Raw genomic sequence first — 17,633 nt, 5'->3', positions numbered from 1 at the left:
CCTGCAGGGATTAGCTCCAACTAGCTTCAACACACCTGCCTGGATGTTTCAAGTATACCTAGTAAGACCTTGATTAGCTTGTTAGGGTGTGTTTGATTAGGGTTGGAGCTAAAATCTGCAGCACACCGGCCCTCCAGGAACAAGTTTGGTGACCACTGCTTTACAGTGTTTAAGTTTATGGCCAACACCAACGCTTTATCTTTGGTGCCATTGACACTAGCGCATTTTCCTTTTAAAATGCTCCTCAACCAGATAGCCTTTTTTGCTGCATTTCAGAAAAATGATCTCCGTCCACACTACACAGCCTAATACAAATAATAGAAGACAATTGCTGCTCGCATGTGCATGTTTTGCCAGCATTCATACTTGCTGTTAACTAGTTGTGTAATGATCGTATGAGAGGAACTTGGACATATACAATAGTCCAGAAGACCAGTCACAGAGAAACTTTAAAAAGCTGAACATGCATTATCAATGCAGTTTATGTTTGAAGCTTGAAACGGAACCATAGCATTAAAATACAATACAATACAAATTCCAAATTAAAACAGGATCTTTAGCATTAAAAAAAGAAGGTCAGTTTTCAAGGGTCAAAATATGTTCCCGTAGTGTAGACGCTAGACAAAATCATAACAAAATGTATGTTCTTTTAAAACAGAGGTCAGACTACAGTTGCCAAAACTATCTAGAACTTTAAAAACATTCATTTACCGCTAACATGAGTGCTGTTGAGCACGTTCTTAAAACTGATTGGCTGTTGTGTTCACATGCTCAACACATATGACTGCATCGGTGCGTTGCTTTACCACTCTTCACTGCTGTGAAGGAAATGTATATATTTATTTTATTTTATTACCGATTGGTACTGCACCTGATACTTTTGACAATCCTAGGACAGACCTATGTCAGACATTAACACGGTAATAGATGAAAACAAATCAATCTGAAAAGCTTAAGCTTGCAGTGAGGACTTTCTGATTATACAAATTCATTAAGCAGTGCTCAACAGAAATTCCTTATATATTGTTTAATAACAGCCAAAAAGCTGTTATTATTGTTCTGGAAAAATCTTAATCCTCCAACTGCGAAACAATGGCTTGAAGAATTAATATCTACTCTGCACTTGGACCAAACCAGATGTCTTTTAAAAGGCAACATTGGACAATATCACAAGATTTAGGGTCCTTTCGTCTGCCCCTTCATGTGGAATTTTTTTCCCCAAAGCAATGTACTGTAACTAAAAAGTTGTTCTGATTAACACTGTATTATATACTTACAGGCTGAGGTCAGAGTGTTTTTTTTTTCTCGTAAGTTTATGCATTTCCGAAAATTAATCCTGGAACTTGTGATTACTAAAAGTCTATTCAATGACCAAATAAAACTTGACAAAAAAGCTTGCAGTTTTAAATTAAAAATCTAGCTTCTTTTACTCACTGGTACAACTAAAATCTTTTTAGGCCAGATAAGAGCTGATATTTACTGGCCTGGTTGAAATATTGCCACTAATTGTTTTGTCTTGGTATTCCTCATTTTGGAATCAAACTTTTTTGATAATTTCTGGTGGATAAAATAAAGCCACATCAAAAAAAGAAGAAAAAAAATACAGTGCGCCCTCGCCCGAACGTGGTTTATTTTTCATGGTCTTGAAGATTCACAGATTTTTTTTAGTACAATTTGACATGCATTTTCTTTTTTACACGGCATTGTGTTCTGCGTCCTGATTGGCTGTAGACCAATGTCAATTAATCTCCACTGTGCCGACTCTCCTGTACATTACAGAATGCGTTCAGCTTGCCAAATTGACATAAATATTTGATCGCTAGCAGTGCGACTCTGAAGTGCTGTACTGTATGTTTGCAAGTTTTCTCACCAACGAACTTAATGTCGACGAAACATTCTGCACCGTCAAAGGCACCTGCTGTAGCACCCAAAAGGCAAAGCAAAATGCTAACCATAGCAACACAAGTTGGACTTCTGGACATGCTAAAGGAAAGTAGAACTTAAGCGGGTGTTTAAACAAGAGAGAGGGGTTTTACAGCATTAAAACATCTATAATAATTATAAAAAGTAAAGCCGACTACTTTGCGGATTTCACCTATTGCAGGGTATTATTAGAATGCAACTCACGCGATTAATGAGGCACCACTGTAAAACAAATTATAGAAGTTATAAATGTAGATATGCAAAAGCCAATACATGTTTTAAGTTCTTAGACCACATCATAATCACCTCATTAACCTAAGTGAAAGGTCTTTGAGAGTTTAAAACCCCTCCAACCTTTCATTTAACCAACCCAAATCTTTAATTAATCCGCCAACTACATTACTAGTGGCTTTACAGGAGTTAGACTGAAAACTAGTTCATTTAGAAGATCACATCAAACAAAGCAAGCAAATGAAAGAGTGCCGCTACTTCAGAAATAAAGGCGAGAAAAAGACCCAATACGGCCTGTTGCCTTAGTGATTTAGTGATTAATTTAACTGTCTGGGACCACAAAGAACTGTTTAATGAGAACACAGCGTCCTAATGAAGCCTGTCTGTGTTTAAAATAATGCGAGTTCAAAATTCAGAGGTGCTTCTTAAAACGGTCCTCTCAAAACCTCACTGCATCCATGGAGGTTTCCAGTTCAAACTATGAAAGGGGGCCAAAAATAGTCCCCGCTGTGGTATTAACTAAAACTAGCAAGCAACTATTTTTAGGCTGCAAATCTGTACAGCTGTTGTTTTACCACACTCGGGGTTCTGAGGGCTGGGAAAGCTCTGGTTTGTGTTGAAGTGGAGAAACCTGAAGTATAGCTTGTTTGAGCATTCACAAGTGGGAAATTTATCAGATCAGAGCGCGTGGTGCTAGCGAGAGTGATGTAGGCTGCGAAATATCCGGTGGTGTTTGTGTTTTTTAGAGGTGTTAAAAAAACAAAGGCAAGTGTCCAAGAGACCCATGAAGTGCTAAAACAAACAAGCAAACACTGACGTCTGTCTTTTTGTAATAACAGTCATTCTTTAAAGCCAAATATGAGCTGTAGGTAAGTCTTGCTGATGAATGCATTGGTTGACCACCAATTAGGACTGGGTCAATTCTGATTTTAAACATCTATGCTATTTTTTCCTGGTGAATAGCAAAGCAATAACGGAATAGTTCCACCAAAAATTAATCTGTACTTCTCCTTTCCTCACCCTCGAGTGGTTCCAAACTTTTATGAATTTACCAGTGTCTGTCTTTTTGTAATAATAGCCATTTAAAGAATTCACACTTAGCTGATGATTGTTTATAATGCTTGTTTGGCATGCTGTCCCAGGAGAGAGCCCTGAGCTCATAAGATCCTCGAGCCTGAGGCTCTCTCCCGTTTGCAAGGCGAGAGGGGAGCTTGAGCTTAGGTAGATCTTGAGAACTCCCCTGCTGTAGTAGCTAATGTACAGATAGTGATTGCTCTTAAGAGATAACTATTTACTAGGAGTATGCCGATTTGGATTAGTCAATTAACTTAGGTTGCATGTTTTTTGACGGTGGGAAGAAATCGGAGAACCTGGGGGAAACCCACGTGAGCGCGGGGAGTATGTGTAAACTCCACACAGAAATGCTGGCTGGCTTGGTAAGGACTAGAACCTGTGGTGTTCTTGCTGTGAGGCAACATTGCTAACCACTGGGCCACCGTGCCACCCATCTAGGAAAGGAAGAGAAGTAGGGGAGGAAGAGGGATTCTTCAAAACGAAGATGGCGGTCATATGGAACTTGGGATTCTTATAGTGGCTTAGGAACGTTTGATTGGTGAATCATAAATTGAATAATGCGGGGCCGGCTGCAAACAATCATAAGCACGTGATCCTCTCGAAACTAGTTTATAAATACAATTCGCTTTGTAAAGCCAAATATGAAATGATATGTTAGTCTTGCTGATACATTAGTTGACCTCCGATTAGTACTGAATCTATTCTGATTTCAAACATCTACAATTTATTCTAGCTGAATAATAAAGCATTAATGGAATAGTTCGACCAATAAATGAACATGTACTTATTTACTTACCCTCTAGGGGTTTCAGCCGTTTAGGAGTTGAACCTAACAGAATATATTCTGAAGAATCCTAAAAACCTTTAACCATTGACTCATAACCATTGAAAATAAATATTATGGAAGTCAATGGTTTCAACATACTTCAAAATATATCAACAGAAGAAATAAAGTCAACCAGGTCTGGAACCGCTTGTGGGTGAGTAATGTAATATATTTTTTATTTACACCATGTCAGCAACAAAGGCTATTTTCATGGCAAGAACAGTTCATTAATAAATATACAATAAAAAACAAACAAATCAATACATAAATTAAATACATTTTTTGTGTTGTATTTTACCTTTAATGCAAATTACCTTTTCCTGATGTTACTTTATTAAAAAAATCCTTAAGAGAGTTAATTTTAAAAAAGCCTTTTGGAATCATTAAAAGCAGGACACACCAGTAAAATGTGTTTTACAGTACGAGGAATCTTTAAGCAAAAAAGCACGGGTTAATCTTGTATGTCCAATTCGACATGTAGTAAAAATCACTTGATCAAATCTAGCCTTAAAACTCTGTTTGAGATTTCAGGTTGTATTTCATACAATTTTTCAATGCATCCCACTTGAGGGTGAGTAAATTATGATACACTGTAAAATCCAAAAACTTAAAGGTGACTATTTTCAGTTTCATAAGGGACCTTTTACGGCATTGATACTGTAGATTTTAATTAGTTTAAAAAAAAAACACTAGTAAATACCACTAATCCGCCAAGTCTCTCCCTATATTGTTTACCATGCAAGTGGAAATATTCACTCTGAAATAGCATGGCAGTTTGGCTTGCATGCCGCCGGACAAGCACTAGTCGTTTTTAACACCGGAGAGAGGGTTCTTTTGCTGTGCTCGTGTTTAAGGAGGTGTGGCTCTAGACGGCAGGGGAGGGACTGTGATTCAGAGACTTATGCTAAGCGGTTAGCATTGTGGAAGATCACCTACTGCACCTTTAAGGTAACTCAAACCATTAGAGGAAACCGATTGCAACAAACCATTTAAAGTTCAAAAACAAATCCTAATGAGTACTGTGAACCTAAACCGTTTGAGTAAACGAAGCAATTTGAGCAAAGTAAAATCCAATAAATGAAGAGAACTCAAACCAGTTGAGTACTGTAAACCCTAGTAAGTTAAGGCAACTTAAACCGTTTGAGGAAACCGATTGCAACTAAAAAACTAATCTACACTCATTTCATTTGATAAAGTTGACTGTTGGGTTTTACAGTGTTGTAATTTCAGTTTTGGGTGAACTATTCTATTAACATATATTGTTTTTCCCTCATTTAAATATGAAATAAAAAGTACAACATATCAGAATGTTATAATGCAAAGGTATCGGTCCAAGAAACCCATGAGCTGCAAAAATAAACATTGGCGAACACAAAGTCATGCCATTTAGCAACCGAAGATGACATTTATCTTAAAGCTCTCCAAGAACAGTGATAACTGTCTGTCAAAGTCACCCTGAAGGTTTGGCAGATCATCGGGTACCAAGTTTGGAGTGTTGGTAAAAGGATATGAAGACGATCGTATCTGGTTTCTAAAAATGCGCCACTCAGCCTAAAATGAACTGCAGCCTTTGAGGAGATTTTATTCAGCTTACATACAAGGCTGCATTATAAACAAATTGAGCAAACCAAACGAAATTGAGAAATATATACATGTTGCTCAATTCCTCATAATAAAGTTTATACTTAGATTATCTTCTGGTAACATGCTAGTCACCTGTCTAACAATGTCTCCTGTCAATTTCCGAGGGGAAAGTCTCTTTTTTTATAACATTGTGTCAGTCAGTGCTTTCCTTTTATTATTGTAAGAACTGGTAATGCCAAAAAATAAAGTAAATAAATACATAATAATATAATTAATTCATGAATTAATTAATAAAAAATAATAATTAAATAAAGAAAAATGGAAATAATGCTTTACAAATTGATGTTTTACATTTTTTATTTCTTTAAAATGTCTTATGTTCTGGTGAAGTTACATTTTCAGAAGCCTGTCCATATTTATACATCATACATTTTACCCATGATTTACTGAATAAAATGTCTTTTGTGTGACTGTGTGTGTGTGTGTGTGTGTGTGTGAGTGAGAGAAGCAGAGATCCATTATCAGAAACTGAATGATCAATTTTGACATTTTATTTCCACGAAAGCATTTAATATGCTTTCTATGTTCATATAAATGATCCCTGAGCACAAGTGGTACACTCAAAGTGCTGCAAGTAATATTGATAAACAAGTAAAATATTCAGTTACGAAACCTTTTCTACCCTATAGAAATAAATGCAAGAATGCAAACCCCATGCTGAAAGCTGAACTTTATAACGAGCTACCAGAATAACAGCAAGGAAACTCTATCACCCTAGAGCAGAGGCACAGAAACACAAGAATGCATGTTAAGAATATACAATGCATGCAGATACTTGTGCAGAGTATCATTTTGGCTTTAGGTTACCAACAGATGTCCGATATAAAGTGTTTTATATAACCAAAAGAGACCCAAGATCAAAAGCAGTGGTCAAAGCCATGCACGCAGTGCCTTTGTAAGAAACATGACTCGCTCTAATCAGGGATCAGCGAATACAGGGTTATGTAATGCTTCAGTCCCCTTACAATTACTGCAGTACAGATGTTCAAGAAATGTGTCAAGCAATGCATCAACTTAAGTTAACATAAGAACTTTTCTTAAATGTATGAATCTTTATAACAAAACGAAAAGGGAAGGAAAACTGTCAATTATTTTCTGTCAGTTCGCTGTTATGTAACAAAGAGGTGCCGAGGGGCCGCTTGGCTCTTGGGGGAAGTTGTGGACTAACTGTAGCTCAGAGTGCATTTATTGTCTCCTCCAACAGGGCTAGACACAAAATCAGTGGCATCAGAGTTGCTTACTCTGTGGAGCAGAACCATGAGCCTCAGGAGACGCTGAGCTCTGCTTCTTTCAGAGCCGACATGAAGGAGAAGTTCCAAAGATCAAGTCCTGTGTTGGCGTGGCGGGTACAGATCCTCCTCACTGAAGCTTGTCAGAGTTTCTGAACATCAGAAGTAGGACTGCACACTATATCAAACTGTATCAATATTTTGATAAAAGTATATGCAATAGAGAATACATTTATTCTTTTTTTTTTTTGGTCCCTTTATTAATCAGGGGTCGCCACAGCGGAATGAACCGCCAACGTATCCAGCATGTTTTACTGGGAAACACCCATACACTTTCATTCACACACATACACTACGGACAATTTAGCTTACCTAAATCACATATAGTGCATGTCTTTAGACTTGTGGTGAAAACTGGAGCACCTGGAGAAAACCCACACGAACATGGGGAGAACATGCAAACTGCACACAGAAATGCCAACTGACCCAACCAAGGCTTGAACCAGCTTGCCCTTTACAATGTTCATCAACCCGTCCTCAGTAGGTGCTGTTAGGTGAACCTAGAGCTACTAATGCCAGGAGACAACAGCAAATAAAAATCAGAATTTCTGCCAAGGTTTTTCGTTTAAAAAGTCTAAATGTTTGCTCTTTGCACCATGACATATTTGTTTTACAAAGAACCAGAAAATCAGAGCACATCACACCTGTCCTCAAGTCTTTACACTGGCTCCCGGTTACATTAAGAATAGATTTTAAAGTATTACTTCTTGTCTATAAATCACTAAATGACCTAGAACCTACATTACAGATATGCTCACTGAATACAAACAGATCACTCAGATCAGACTCAGATGTAGGATCAAATAAACTAGAAATTTCAAGAGTTAAATTTTAGCAGGGTGAATCTGCTTTCAGCAAAAGAAAAAAACTGAAATCAGCTTCCAGAAATGTGAATCTGATGTGCTCCAACATTAGACACATTCAAATCAAGACTAAAAACACATCTGTTTAGCTGTGCCTTTACTGAATGAGGACTGTGCTACGTCCGACAGATCGCACTCATATGTTTTTCTCTTCTTTTTCATTGTTTTAGAACTTGTTTTAACACATTTAGTCTGTTTTTAATCATTTTTATTGTTAGTTTTATTTGTCTTAATCTTGTCTCTTTTATTCCTGTTTATGTAAAGCGCTTTGAATTGCTACTGTGTATGATATGTGCTATATAAATAAACTTACATTTATTTAGTCATTTGTGCAGTTTTAAAGTCTTAATGTTTGCACCATGCCATAATTTTTTAATTAATTAGTTTAGAAAACCATCACTTACATCTTTCTTTTAGTATAATAATAATAATAATACATTGTATTTAAAGGCACCTTTCTGGGAACTCAAGGACACCGTACAATAAACATGATAAGTATGATCATTACATTCACTTCTACAATATCTACACATCTACAGTAATTTACTGGTAATTTAGTAAATTACATCTTTCCAGTAACTAACTCTAAATAAATTACAGCTAAAGTACTGTATTTGCATTTAAAGTAACATTTATCTGGTCATACATTTACAGAATTGCATGTATATCTTGAATAAAATATACAGTATCACAATGCAACTTTAAAATACAGTGCTTCATGAGAGGACATATTCCATGACTGTCCTACAGTAAAATACAGTTCATATTACACTCAAATATTTTGCAATTTACTAAATTTTTTAACACTAAATAAATCAAATTTATTTTAATTGCTGACCAAATAGCATTTGCATTAGCATGTCAGTGTAAGAAATATTGTTACTCGCAACACTTAATTACAACATCTTATATTTGTCCAACAATGCACAGCACTAATTGGAAGGATGATTTGGTAAAAAAAAATAAAAATTAAGTAACTAATTTAATTAGTTTTTAGCAAATTCACAACAAGTCAAAAGCTGAATTAAAATTCTCCATGCTCATTTATTTAATGAGCATGATTTGCAGTTTAAATAAATCCTTTTAATTTTGATTTGCTGCTAATGAAACACTGCCATCAATGTAGACAGATTTTTGCTGCCTAATATTATTTAGTTGATCTAAGACCATAAAGACATGTTAAACGGCTAAATGTTAAAGTAAAAAAAAAAACAGTAAACTTTAAAAACTATTTTAAACTACTTTTAAAACTATGAAAGTCTGATGAGTAATCATGGCAGAGAAAATTACTTGTATATCAAATTCCCTGACAATTCTATATATGATTCTGATGAAGTCTGAATTGATTCAAGTTATAAGAACCATTTGAAAGCCTTTGGAAAATTTCCCTTTATTTCATTTAATGCTGCCAGTTAGTGGCACAATGACCTTGGTACATTGCGTTCAGCCTCATTCACCAAACATAAAGCTTAAGTTTGATCAAAATCCACCATGCATGCAAATGTCAAAACATACAATGCGGTATGAAACAGAGCACCTCAATATGATCCTGTAAAACATGTGTAACAGAGCCCCCACAAACCTTCCATGTGAATGTCTGTCTGGCCCTGATGAACCTGATGTGTGTGTGCAAAGTTTCAAGAGTTTTCAAGCAACCACAAAACTATGAACAAAATAATAATAATAATTTTTTAAAAACTTATATAAACCAAAGGGCCCTGCGTGTGCCCCTACAGGTCTTGGCCCTACAAAAAAATAAAAACAGGAAATCTTGCAACCCCAAACGTCCTTGGAAGCTTGTGACTGAATTTGATAAAGGCCAAAGTTGCCACATTTCCCATGTGTTAGCTAATCCAAGTGCTGGGAAAGCTAGAAAAAACCCATTATCTATGACTAATTTCAGTTTAACACTCATCTCTGTTTATATATCAGCCACATAAACATCTTCCTAAAAAGCAAAAGGGTTGACCTGGTATTTTTATGATGTAAAATCCAGCGTGTTTAAAATTTGTCCTAAAAAGCAAAAGAGTTGACCTGGTATTTTGATGCTGTAAAATCCAGCATGTTTAAAATTGAACATAACTGACATTGTCATTTTCTGGATTCAAAGATAGATAGGATGTACTAGATATAATATACCATAATAAAATATATATTTGAAGCCAGTGCGTAGCACAACAAGCTACTTGCACACTGCATTCATGATACCTTGCTTTGCAAACTTCTTTCCTTTATGAAATACTTACATTGACTAGTTTCAAATGTGAATAAAAAGTTTCTTTCACATTGTTCCTTAAACAGATTTGCATTTGAAGCTGGAAGAGCATGCAAACATGCAGCTTTAACTACCTCTACTATGTAGTATGTGCAGAGAATGCAAATTCTCAGCATGCATAGTACACTCAGATAATCTATTGTACAGTATAGAAGAGTTCAAACTGAGTGCGAGTAACTACAACCCATAATGCAATGCACTCAACTGCCCTTTGGTTTCCAATGGGATGCATGAAGTAGATGTAATGCAGATGCAATTTATTAAAAATAATAATTATAATAATTTCAATAAAAGGGTACATTATATTGATAACGCTCTATAATAAATAAGTGTACATATTTATTTACCAACAAAAACAAACAATGAACAATATGTTTATTACAGTTTATATTAATATTTGGTAATGTTAGTTAAAAGAAATAAAGTTGTTCATTGTTAGTTCATGTTAACTCATGGTGCATCAACTAATGTTAACAAACAAAGCTGTACTTTAATAATACATAAGCAAATGTTGATGACATTTGATACACTAGAAAAGTTGAAAACTATTGTTATTAAATGCTTTACATTCACTCATTTTCCTTCAGCTTTTATTTATTAGGGGACGGCATAGCGAAATGAATCGCCTGGGAGGTTGAGTAGTGAGGCCGAAATTTCCATTGACAGGCTAGTAGCTCGCAGCGCGACATGCAAACACCGCCCCAAGAACGTCCCCCGAATCAAACGTCACACAACCCGCCCACTTCAGCGGGAATGAATCAGGCAGATAAAGCACACCATCGCATCATCAAGAAACTTTTAAAATGAAGACAACTGAAACAAACAAATGACACGTTACTGTACAGCATTACATTATATGTCTGTAGTATGCACAGGCCTGTGTATTTCCATTCATTATATTTGTTCACTCACCGACCGACTGTTGGCATCGTGCATTGAGTGGTCTCGCCACTAACGGAGGGACCCTGCACAGTGATGTTCTCTGGTAATAACTTGGTATAAAATGTATTTTATAACATCCTCGTTTTGATAGACGCATGGGCGTAAATCTGATTTAACAGTAGGGGGGGGACAATAAATATAAAATTTCTTTCCAGCATTTTTTGAAGGGGACACAAATAATACAGCCAAATTGTACAAATAAAGATATGTCCCCGCAGTTAAAAATGGTTTCATCTTTATTATTATAGCATGGAGACTACGTCATTATGATTATTTTTAAAGTGTGGGGGGGTGCAAGCCTCGGATGTTAATTTTTAATTTTAAAGTTAATGTTAATTTTTTATTTATTTTTTTCCCTAGGCTATATGACACTTAATAGGTGATTTCCCTTTATTTAAGGGTGTTGCATATTATTCAGTTACCTTAAGTAAAGTGTGTTTCAGCACATAAGAGCAAGTAATAAAATACAGCCTATATTTCGTGGCGCTCAGCAGATATCCACTAATAAAACTCTATATTTAATATTTCATCTTTGCATCAAAATACAAAAACTTCCATTGATGCAAGATGTGCATAATGCAGTATCTACAGGAACTGAAAATATAACATGGTTCTCTCTTCTGACTGCCGTTATCAGTCTCACACCATTTTATTTCATGAATATGAACACAAAACAATTATTTGATGTAGTCTCACATTCACAGCGCTCTGTTTACCCAACTACGATGATGAAGATATTCGTAAATGTGAAAACAGTCTATTAAATTTATCATCTAAGATTAGGGATGTAACGGTATCAGAATTTCACGGTACGGTAATACCTCGGTATGAATGTCACGGTACGGTATTTATTGAATCATTTACAGGAAAAAAAAAAAACTTTTGAAAATACTCCAAAAAAGTGCCAAAAGTGTCAATGACATACAAATTAGTCATCTATCTGTTAGCTTTGAAACAGGAACTTCAATTTTAATAACAAAAAATTATTAAACCATGTAAAAAAAATAAAGTTTCAATTTAGTATTGTTGAAAACTCATCACATTCAACATTTAATCACTCACTTAAATAGAGATGGGTTTAAAGGAAAATTATCATATAATTATAATCTGGTAAAAGCTGGTATCTCTGGGCATTTACAATGTCCCCTGCAACAGAAAAAACCCCTCTCATTTGGGACTGAGGTTTCTGGGACAAGAGAGATATGACTTGGTCCATGTTGACAGCAGTGGGGTAACGTTGTGCATTGTCTTTCCCCCACTTGAGAAGACAAACCATGAGTGAGATAGAGATCTCTTTGCGGTACAAGTCAATGTCTGCATCAATATGAACAGTGTGCTGTGTTTCTGCAGTCCCCATGACTGTTATTAGTCGTATTCCCCAACTTGCAGGCACGTGCACACATAGGGCTCAACCTGTGCAGTGCACATGCCCTTTTTAGTCTTGGATAGAAAATGCCCTTCCAAAACGATCAAAAGTGCCCCCGCGACGCGACACAACCTCCGTCCAGTCCAGCCCTTCAGTAGGCGCGCGATAACACCTCTCTTGAGTATGCGCGCTCAACCCCCCCTCGGCGCTTTTTCAATACGCGCGCCACAACACAGCTGATCAGAACGCGCGCGACAGCACCGCTATTCAGCACGCGCGCGGCGACAACACCCGCTTTAGGTTCGATCATTTCCATCTTTTTTTCATCTCCGCTACTAGCAGCACACTCCATTTCCGCATTACTGGATCTGTAGCGACAACAGACCGCAAAGGATTATGGCCACGCCGGGGCTGATGGGAAATGAAGTTTCAGCTACCTCCCGTTTGCTTCATTCGCCTGAGCAAATTTTCTCAGAAGACCTATAGTTTTACCGAGTCATGCGACTTCGGTAATATCGAAAAAATTTAATATTGCGGTATGACGGTATTTACAATACCGTTACATCCCTATCTAAGATATTATTATTAAAATACATGTTTTAACAATATGCAAGCTGACAATAAGTCAATTACTTTGTAAAAAAAAAAATACAAACAAAAACAGTTGATGCACAACTTAAACTAAAGTTCCTATCATGATCAGTTTTACCACATTCAAGAGTATCAAAAAATGTTGATATGTTGGCTATTTAACGAAGTAAACATTAAATGTGCAGAAATAAATTACCTTGAGCTACTGGAACTCAGAGTTGGTTCAGCAGTAGAGTCTACACACAGCCGACGCGTCTACATAAAGCTGATCAAAACTGTGTCATGATCATGAATCTTTAAAACATTTTGGTTGCTGCAATGTTTAAATTGCATCCAAAATTATACTGAGAATTTGGTTTCTGATTTTGTTTCATTAGCCTACCCTTAATAATATCAGCATAGTAGACTTGTATTCATTTGCAAAGATACAGGCATCTCTTCACACACAGGCCAGGTGGAACATTGAGTGTAAAAAAGGTGGACACATACGAAACAGCTTATTCAACTAGCAGCCTGATGATGTAGTATCACTTAATGACCGGGCTGTATTCCAGTTCAACAAAAGCTCTAAAACACACTGTGGATGGTTTTCCCAGAGGACTAACAAGTCATTATGCTGCAATCAAATCAGACGGTGTGATTTACTAATACATCAAGAAAAACTAAGAGCACCAGACGGCCACAGATATCCATTCTAAAGGAAGACTATTTAATGTTGGATTACACAAAAGCAATTGAGGCAGAACATGATTGATGATAGACAAAACTAGGTTCACATGTAGGCTAATAATACTGGCTATTTAAAAAGCAAAAGCACTGTGAAAACTCTCAATGTTTTTCTGAAAGATTTCTGATATGCAACATATAAACCAAAGAAAATATATGGTAATTGTGGAAGAAAACACAAATACATCACAAAAACATATCCATTATTATGCACTTCCAGAGTTAAAATGCAACCATTTTAAATTCTTATTTATTATGATTTTTATATGCAATTATAATTAAATATACTGTGCATATATATTACATATATAGCTCTATAAAATTTACAACATTCATTTTATGTGTTAAATACATTAAAATTATCTGCTATATTTAGTTCCTCATTATACATTTTAAAACATATATGAGCAATTCCGTGCAAATGTCAACCTTGCCATGAGAAAAATGAAGTTTTCACCCAAAAACGGAAACAGTTTCTGCGTTTTTTGTGTGAGCAAGTATTTAACAGCACTTTTGAAATACTCAACAAATGTCTCTGTTAATGTTTTCAAACTATTTTATTTGATTTACCAAAGTCACACAAGTGGCAATTTCACATCTGTCACATCCATAACGGACAGATGTCATCTATAATGACACTTTTTCCTCATAAATGTGAAAATATTAAATTAAATAAAACCAATAATTTTTGTTCTATAGAGAGCCAACTCAAATCCTTTTGATTAATAATGTTTCTTTTGGGTTGTGCAGTTTAATTGACAGAATTTCTACAAAGAATGTTGTATACTGTAAACCTGCAGACTTTTTTCGTCACATCCATAACGCATGTTTATTTTCCTAATTTAAAGTACAAAACATGTCTACAGATTGACATTTTTCTGATGCCTTAACTCTGTAGTTAGTTGTTTCAATTTAATGTTATTCAATTTAATACTTTTAATACTTTTAATTTAATACTTTCTATGCGAATTTATGTTTTTTACTGCCAATGTCACATCCATAAGGCTCGAATTGCTCATATATATATATATATATATATATATATATATATATATATATATATATATATATATATATATATATAAATAATAGCTTACTATACAGCTGTCCTTTTTTATTTACATATTATATATTTAGAACACAAAATATCTCCACTTTTATTCACCTAATTTACATCATATTTATTTTCAACACCACTTTTTCCAGTGTCAAACATAGATGACGGAAAGAGAGTAAAAGCCACAATATTTAGAACTGTTGAACATTCCAGCAATCCAGGCAGGCGAGCTGGTGCAATTGAAACTGTTTTAGTTCAGTTTGGTATAAATGTCACTGTTAAAGTTCAGTGTAATGCAAATGACACTGCTTTTAATGACCTTTTACTTGAGGTAAACTTTGCATAAGAAAGCTTTGAGGTTTTTTGTTAGCTCTTGCCCAACACCGGTTTGTTATGTAGAGCATGCATAAAGACAAGAAGCAACAGATCCCTAAAATTCCTAATACTCTCTTAAAGACTATATGCACTATTATGAGTCTAAAGCACACACCGGAAGCAATGATACATGCTATGATGCTCTAGGCACCTTTATTTGACACTCTGCCACAGTGCAACCCAAGAGAGGACAGCGCTTAACAAAGAATGCATTCCCTTCCTATTCTCAGCCAGGCCACATTTAGACCCCCATACAATTTCTAAATAAGACTACAGCACTGGCGTGTATTTTGAAACACATCTTGATGGTAGAAATCATCGTCAGCTTTATGACATCAGTGATGACACCGCTATTTTCCCTCCAAAAGTAAACAATTTCAGGACACACTCACCTGAGACACCGTTGTCCGCTGGTAAGGGGTCTGTGTTTACTGGATTGAGTTTGTCCGCTCGACATTGCAACAAGAAGCATATACATGCAATCCAGAAAGTCACCAATCCGCTGAACTCCATAGTGGAACAGCTGGTTTGGAAAACAGAGAAAGAGCTTGTCACTTACACTACAACAAATCAACACTTAAAACCTACACGCCAAGTCAAGTCAAGCACTGACCTAATGCTTAAATGACATACTGTAAGAGCGAACACTGGCAAGTAGAGCTTATTTAAAGTCTTTGATCACTAGTTATGAGACTTAATCTTGCGCATGCTCCATATAGTCCTTTTTTTTGCTTGAGATAAAACGTAAAAGATCTTATAGAAGTATTTTTGATGTTTAGTATAGTTCTTTTGTGCAAACCTAAAGAGCATTTCGATTCGAAGCATTTTTTCTCTACAAAACGTTTTCTTCTCTCTATTTTTTATTTGCTTATATCATTCAAATATTTGATTATCTCATGTAGATGTTGTTTTAAAATTTGTTTACGCTTGTGAAGCCCTTTGAGTTACATTTTTATGCATGTAAATTTACTATATATAGTATTATTTGAATTTACAAGTGTAAAAGTAGATTAAAATGTGTAATATAAATATTAATAATAATAATAATTATATTAATAATCATAATAATAAACAAAGTATATATACAAACCTTCAATATTTCTGATTGGTAAAGAAATTAGAAGAAATTAAGTTTTAAACGTTTCTATATTATATTTAAACAACACTAACAACACTATAAAAGACACACTTTAAACAAGATTATTAAATTAATGATGACAATAATTAGTTTAGACAGAGTAGGTTAAACTTTTGCACTTTGATAAAATTAATGTCCCGTGATGCACCTAAAAATAATAATTTTTTACTATTTAACGTAGCAAAAAAAAAATATTTTTTATGTTCAGACCACCTCAAAAACTTAAAAATATTATTGTAACAATAATTGCATTCACATTTCAGAAAAGGTACCGTTTAAAAAAATTACAATAATGTTATATGTTCAGTCTCTAAATACATTTATTAGCAAGCTTAAATACATTTGATTACTTTTAACAGGTAAAATAATTTTTAACTACTTCAGAATTGAATGAAATTCAGAAAAATGTATTGAGGTAAATTTGGTTTTATATTCACAGACGTTTGGACTTTCTCCTTAATAATATAATTACGGAAGTATTATATAAGAATTGTAAATACTGAAGACATAAGCATTCAATAACTATAAAAGTGCTAAATTTACAGTCAAATAAATAGCGCTAATGTTGTTTAAGTCATACTTACATAAGATCTCAGACCGAGTATTTAAAGTATCATGGTAGACAATATAGGGAGCATGTCACAAGTTGTCACTGAATTAATATGCAAATATAAAATCAACTCAATCACAATGTAAACATGCTAAAAAGAACAACTAATTATATAAAGCAATTTAAACTCATTTCATATTTTAACTTCTGTTTAGTTGTTCTCTAATTAAACATCTAATTCTGATTAACTCAAAACCTATTTGTCAGAAATATAATTTTCAAAAAGTTACCTAATAACTAAAGCGGTATTTATGATTTAGTTTAATTTCAATTTGACCCACTAGAAAACTTATTGTGGTAGAAACACATTAAATAAACAAATAAATAAATACACAACACAGTTACACACACAGCAAACAAATCCTAAACAAATATCCAGTAATTTAAGGCAACGTTTTTCACAGATGACGTGTGTTGAACGTTATCAAGTTACCTTAATGTTACTCCCCTACTCACCTGTCAAGTAGTTAACACTTACAACGAAGTGGGCCAAGTGGCAACAACTATGTACACTATCCCTTCATTAATAACATCTTCTAGCTGAAATACTGAACTATTAGCTTTATTAGCACCGTATGAAGGTTGTCATAAAACTTGACACTAACAATAATCTTAATAATTAACGCATTTTACCCATGTGTTATATATCCAGGTATGGCTTTAAACAGTTCAAGAGCAGCTCTGAGGTAGTAAACCCACATTT

The 17,633-nt window shown here is 34.9% G+C and overlaps 1 protein-coding gene across 8 annotated transcripts in view; it reads right to left on the bottom strand.

Moving 5' to 3' along the window:
• The window catches only part of stim1a (stromal interaction molecule 1a), a 76,537-nt gene that overhangs the window by 58,417 nt on the left and 487 nt on the right, over positions 1-17,633 (bottom strand). For all 8 annotated transcript variants that reach the window (XR_012390521.1, XR_012390523.1, XR_012390522.1 and 5 more), the window contains exon 2: positions 15,575-15,705. Coding sequence is in view for 4 of the 8 variants with exons in the window: in NM_001044799.1 (NP_001038264.1) it covers positions 15,575-15,695 (121 nt within the window). In the remaining 4 variants the exon portion in view is untranslated. The remainder of the gene's footprint in view (positions 1-15,574; positions 15,706-17,633) is intronic.

This window comes from Danio rerio, chromosome 15, assembly GCF_049306965.1.
Source record: "Danio rerio strain Tuebingen ecotype United States chromosome 15, GRCz12tu, whole genome shotgun sequence".
Classification (NCBI taxonomy): Eukaryota; Metazoa; Chordata; class Actinopteri; order Cypriniformes; family Danionidae; genus Danio; species Danio rerio.
Note: the sequence above shows the minus strand (reverse complement) of the source record. Positions and strands in the feature narration are given on the sequence as shown.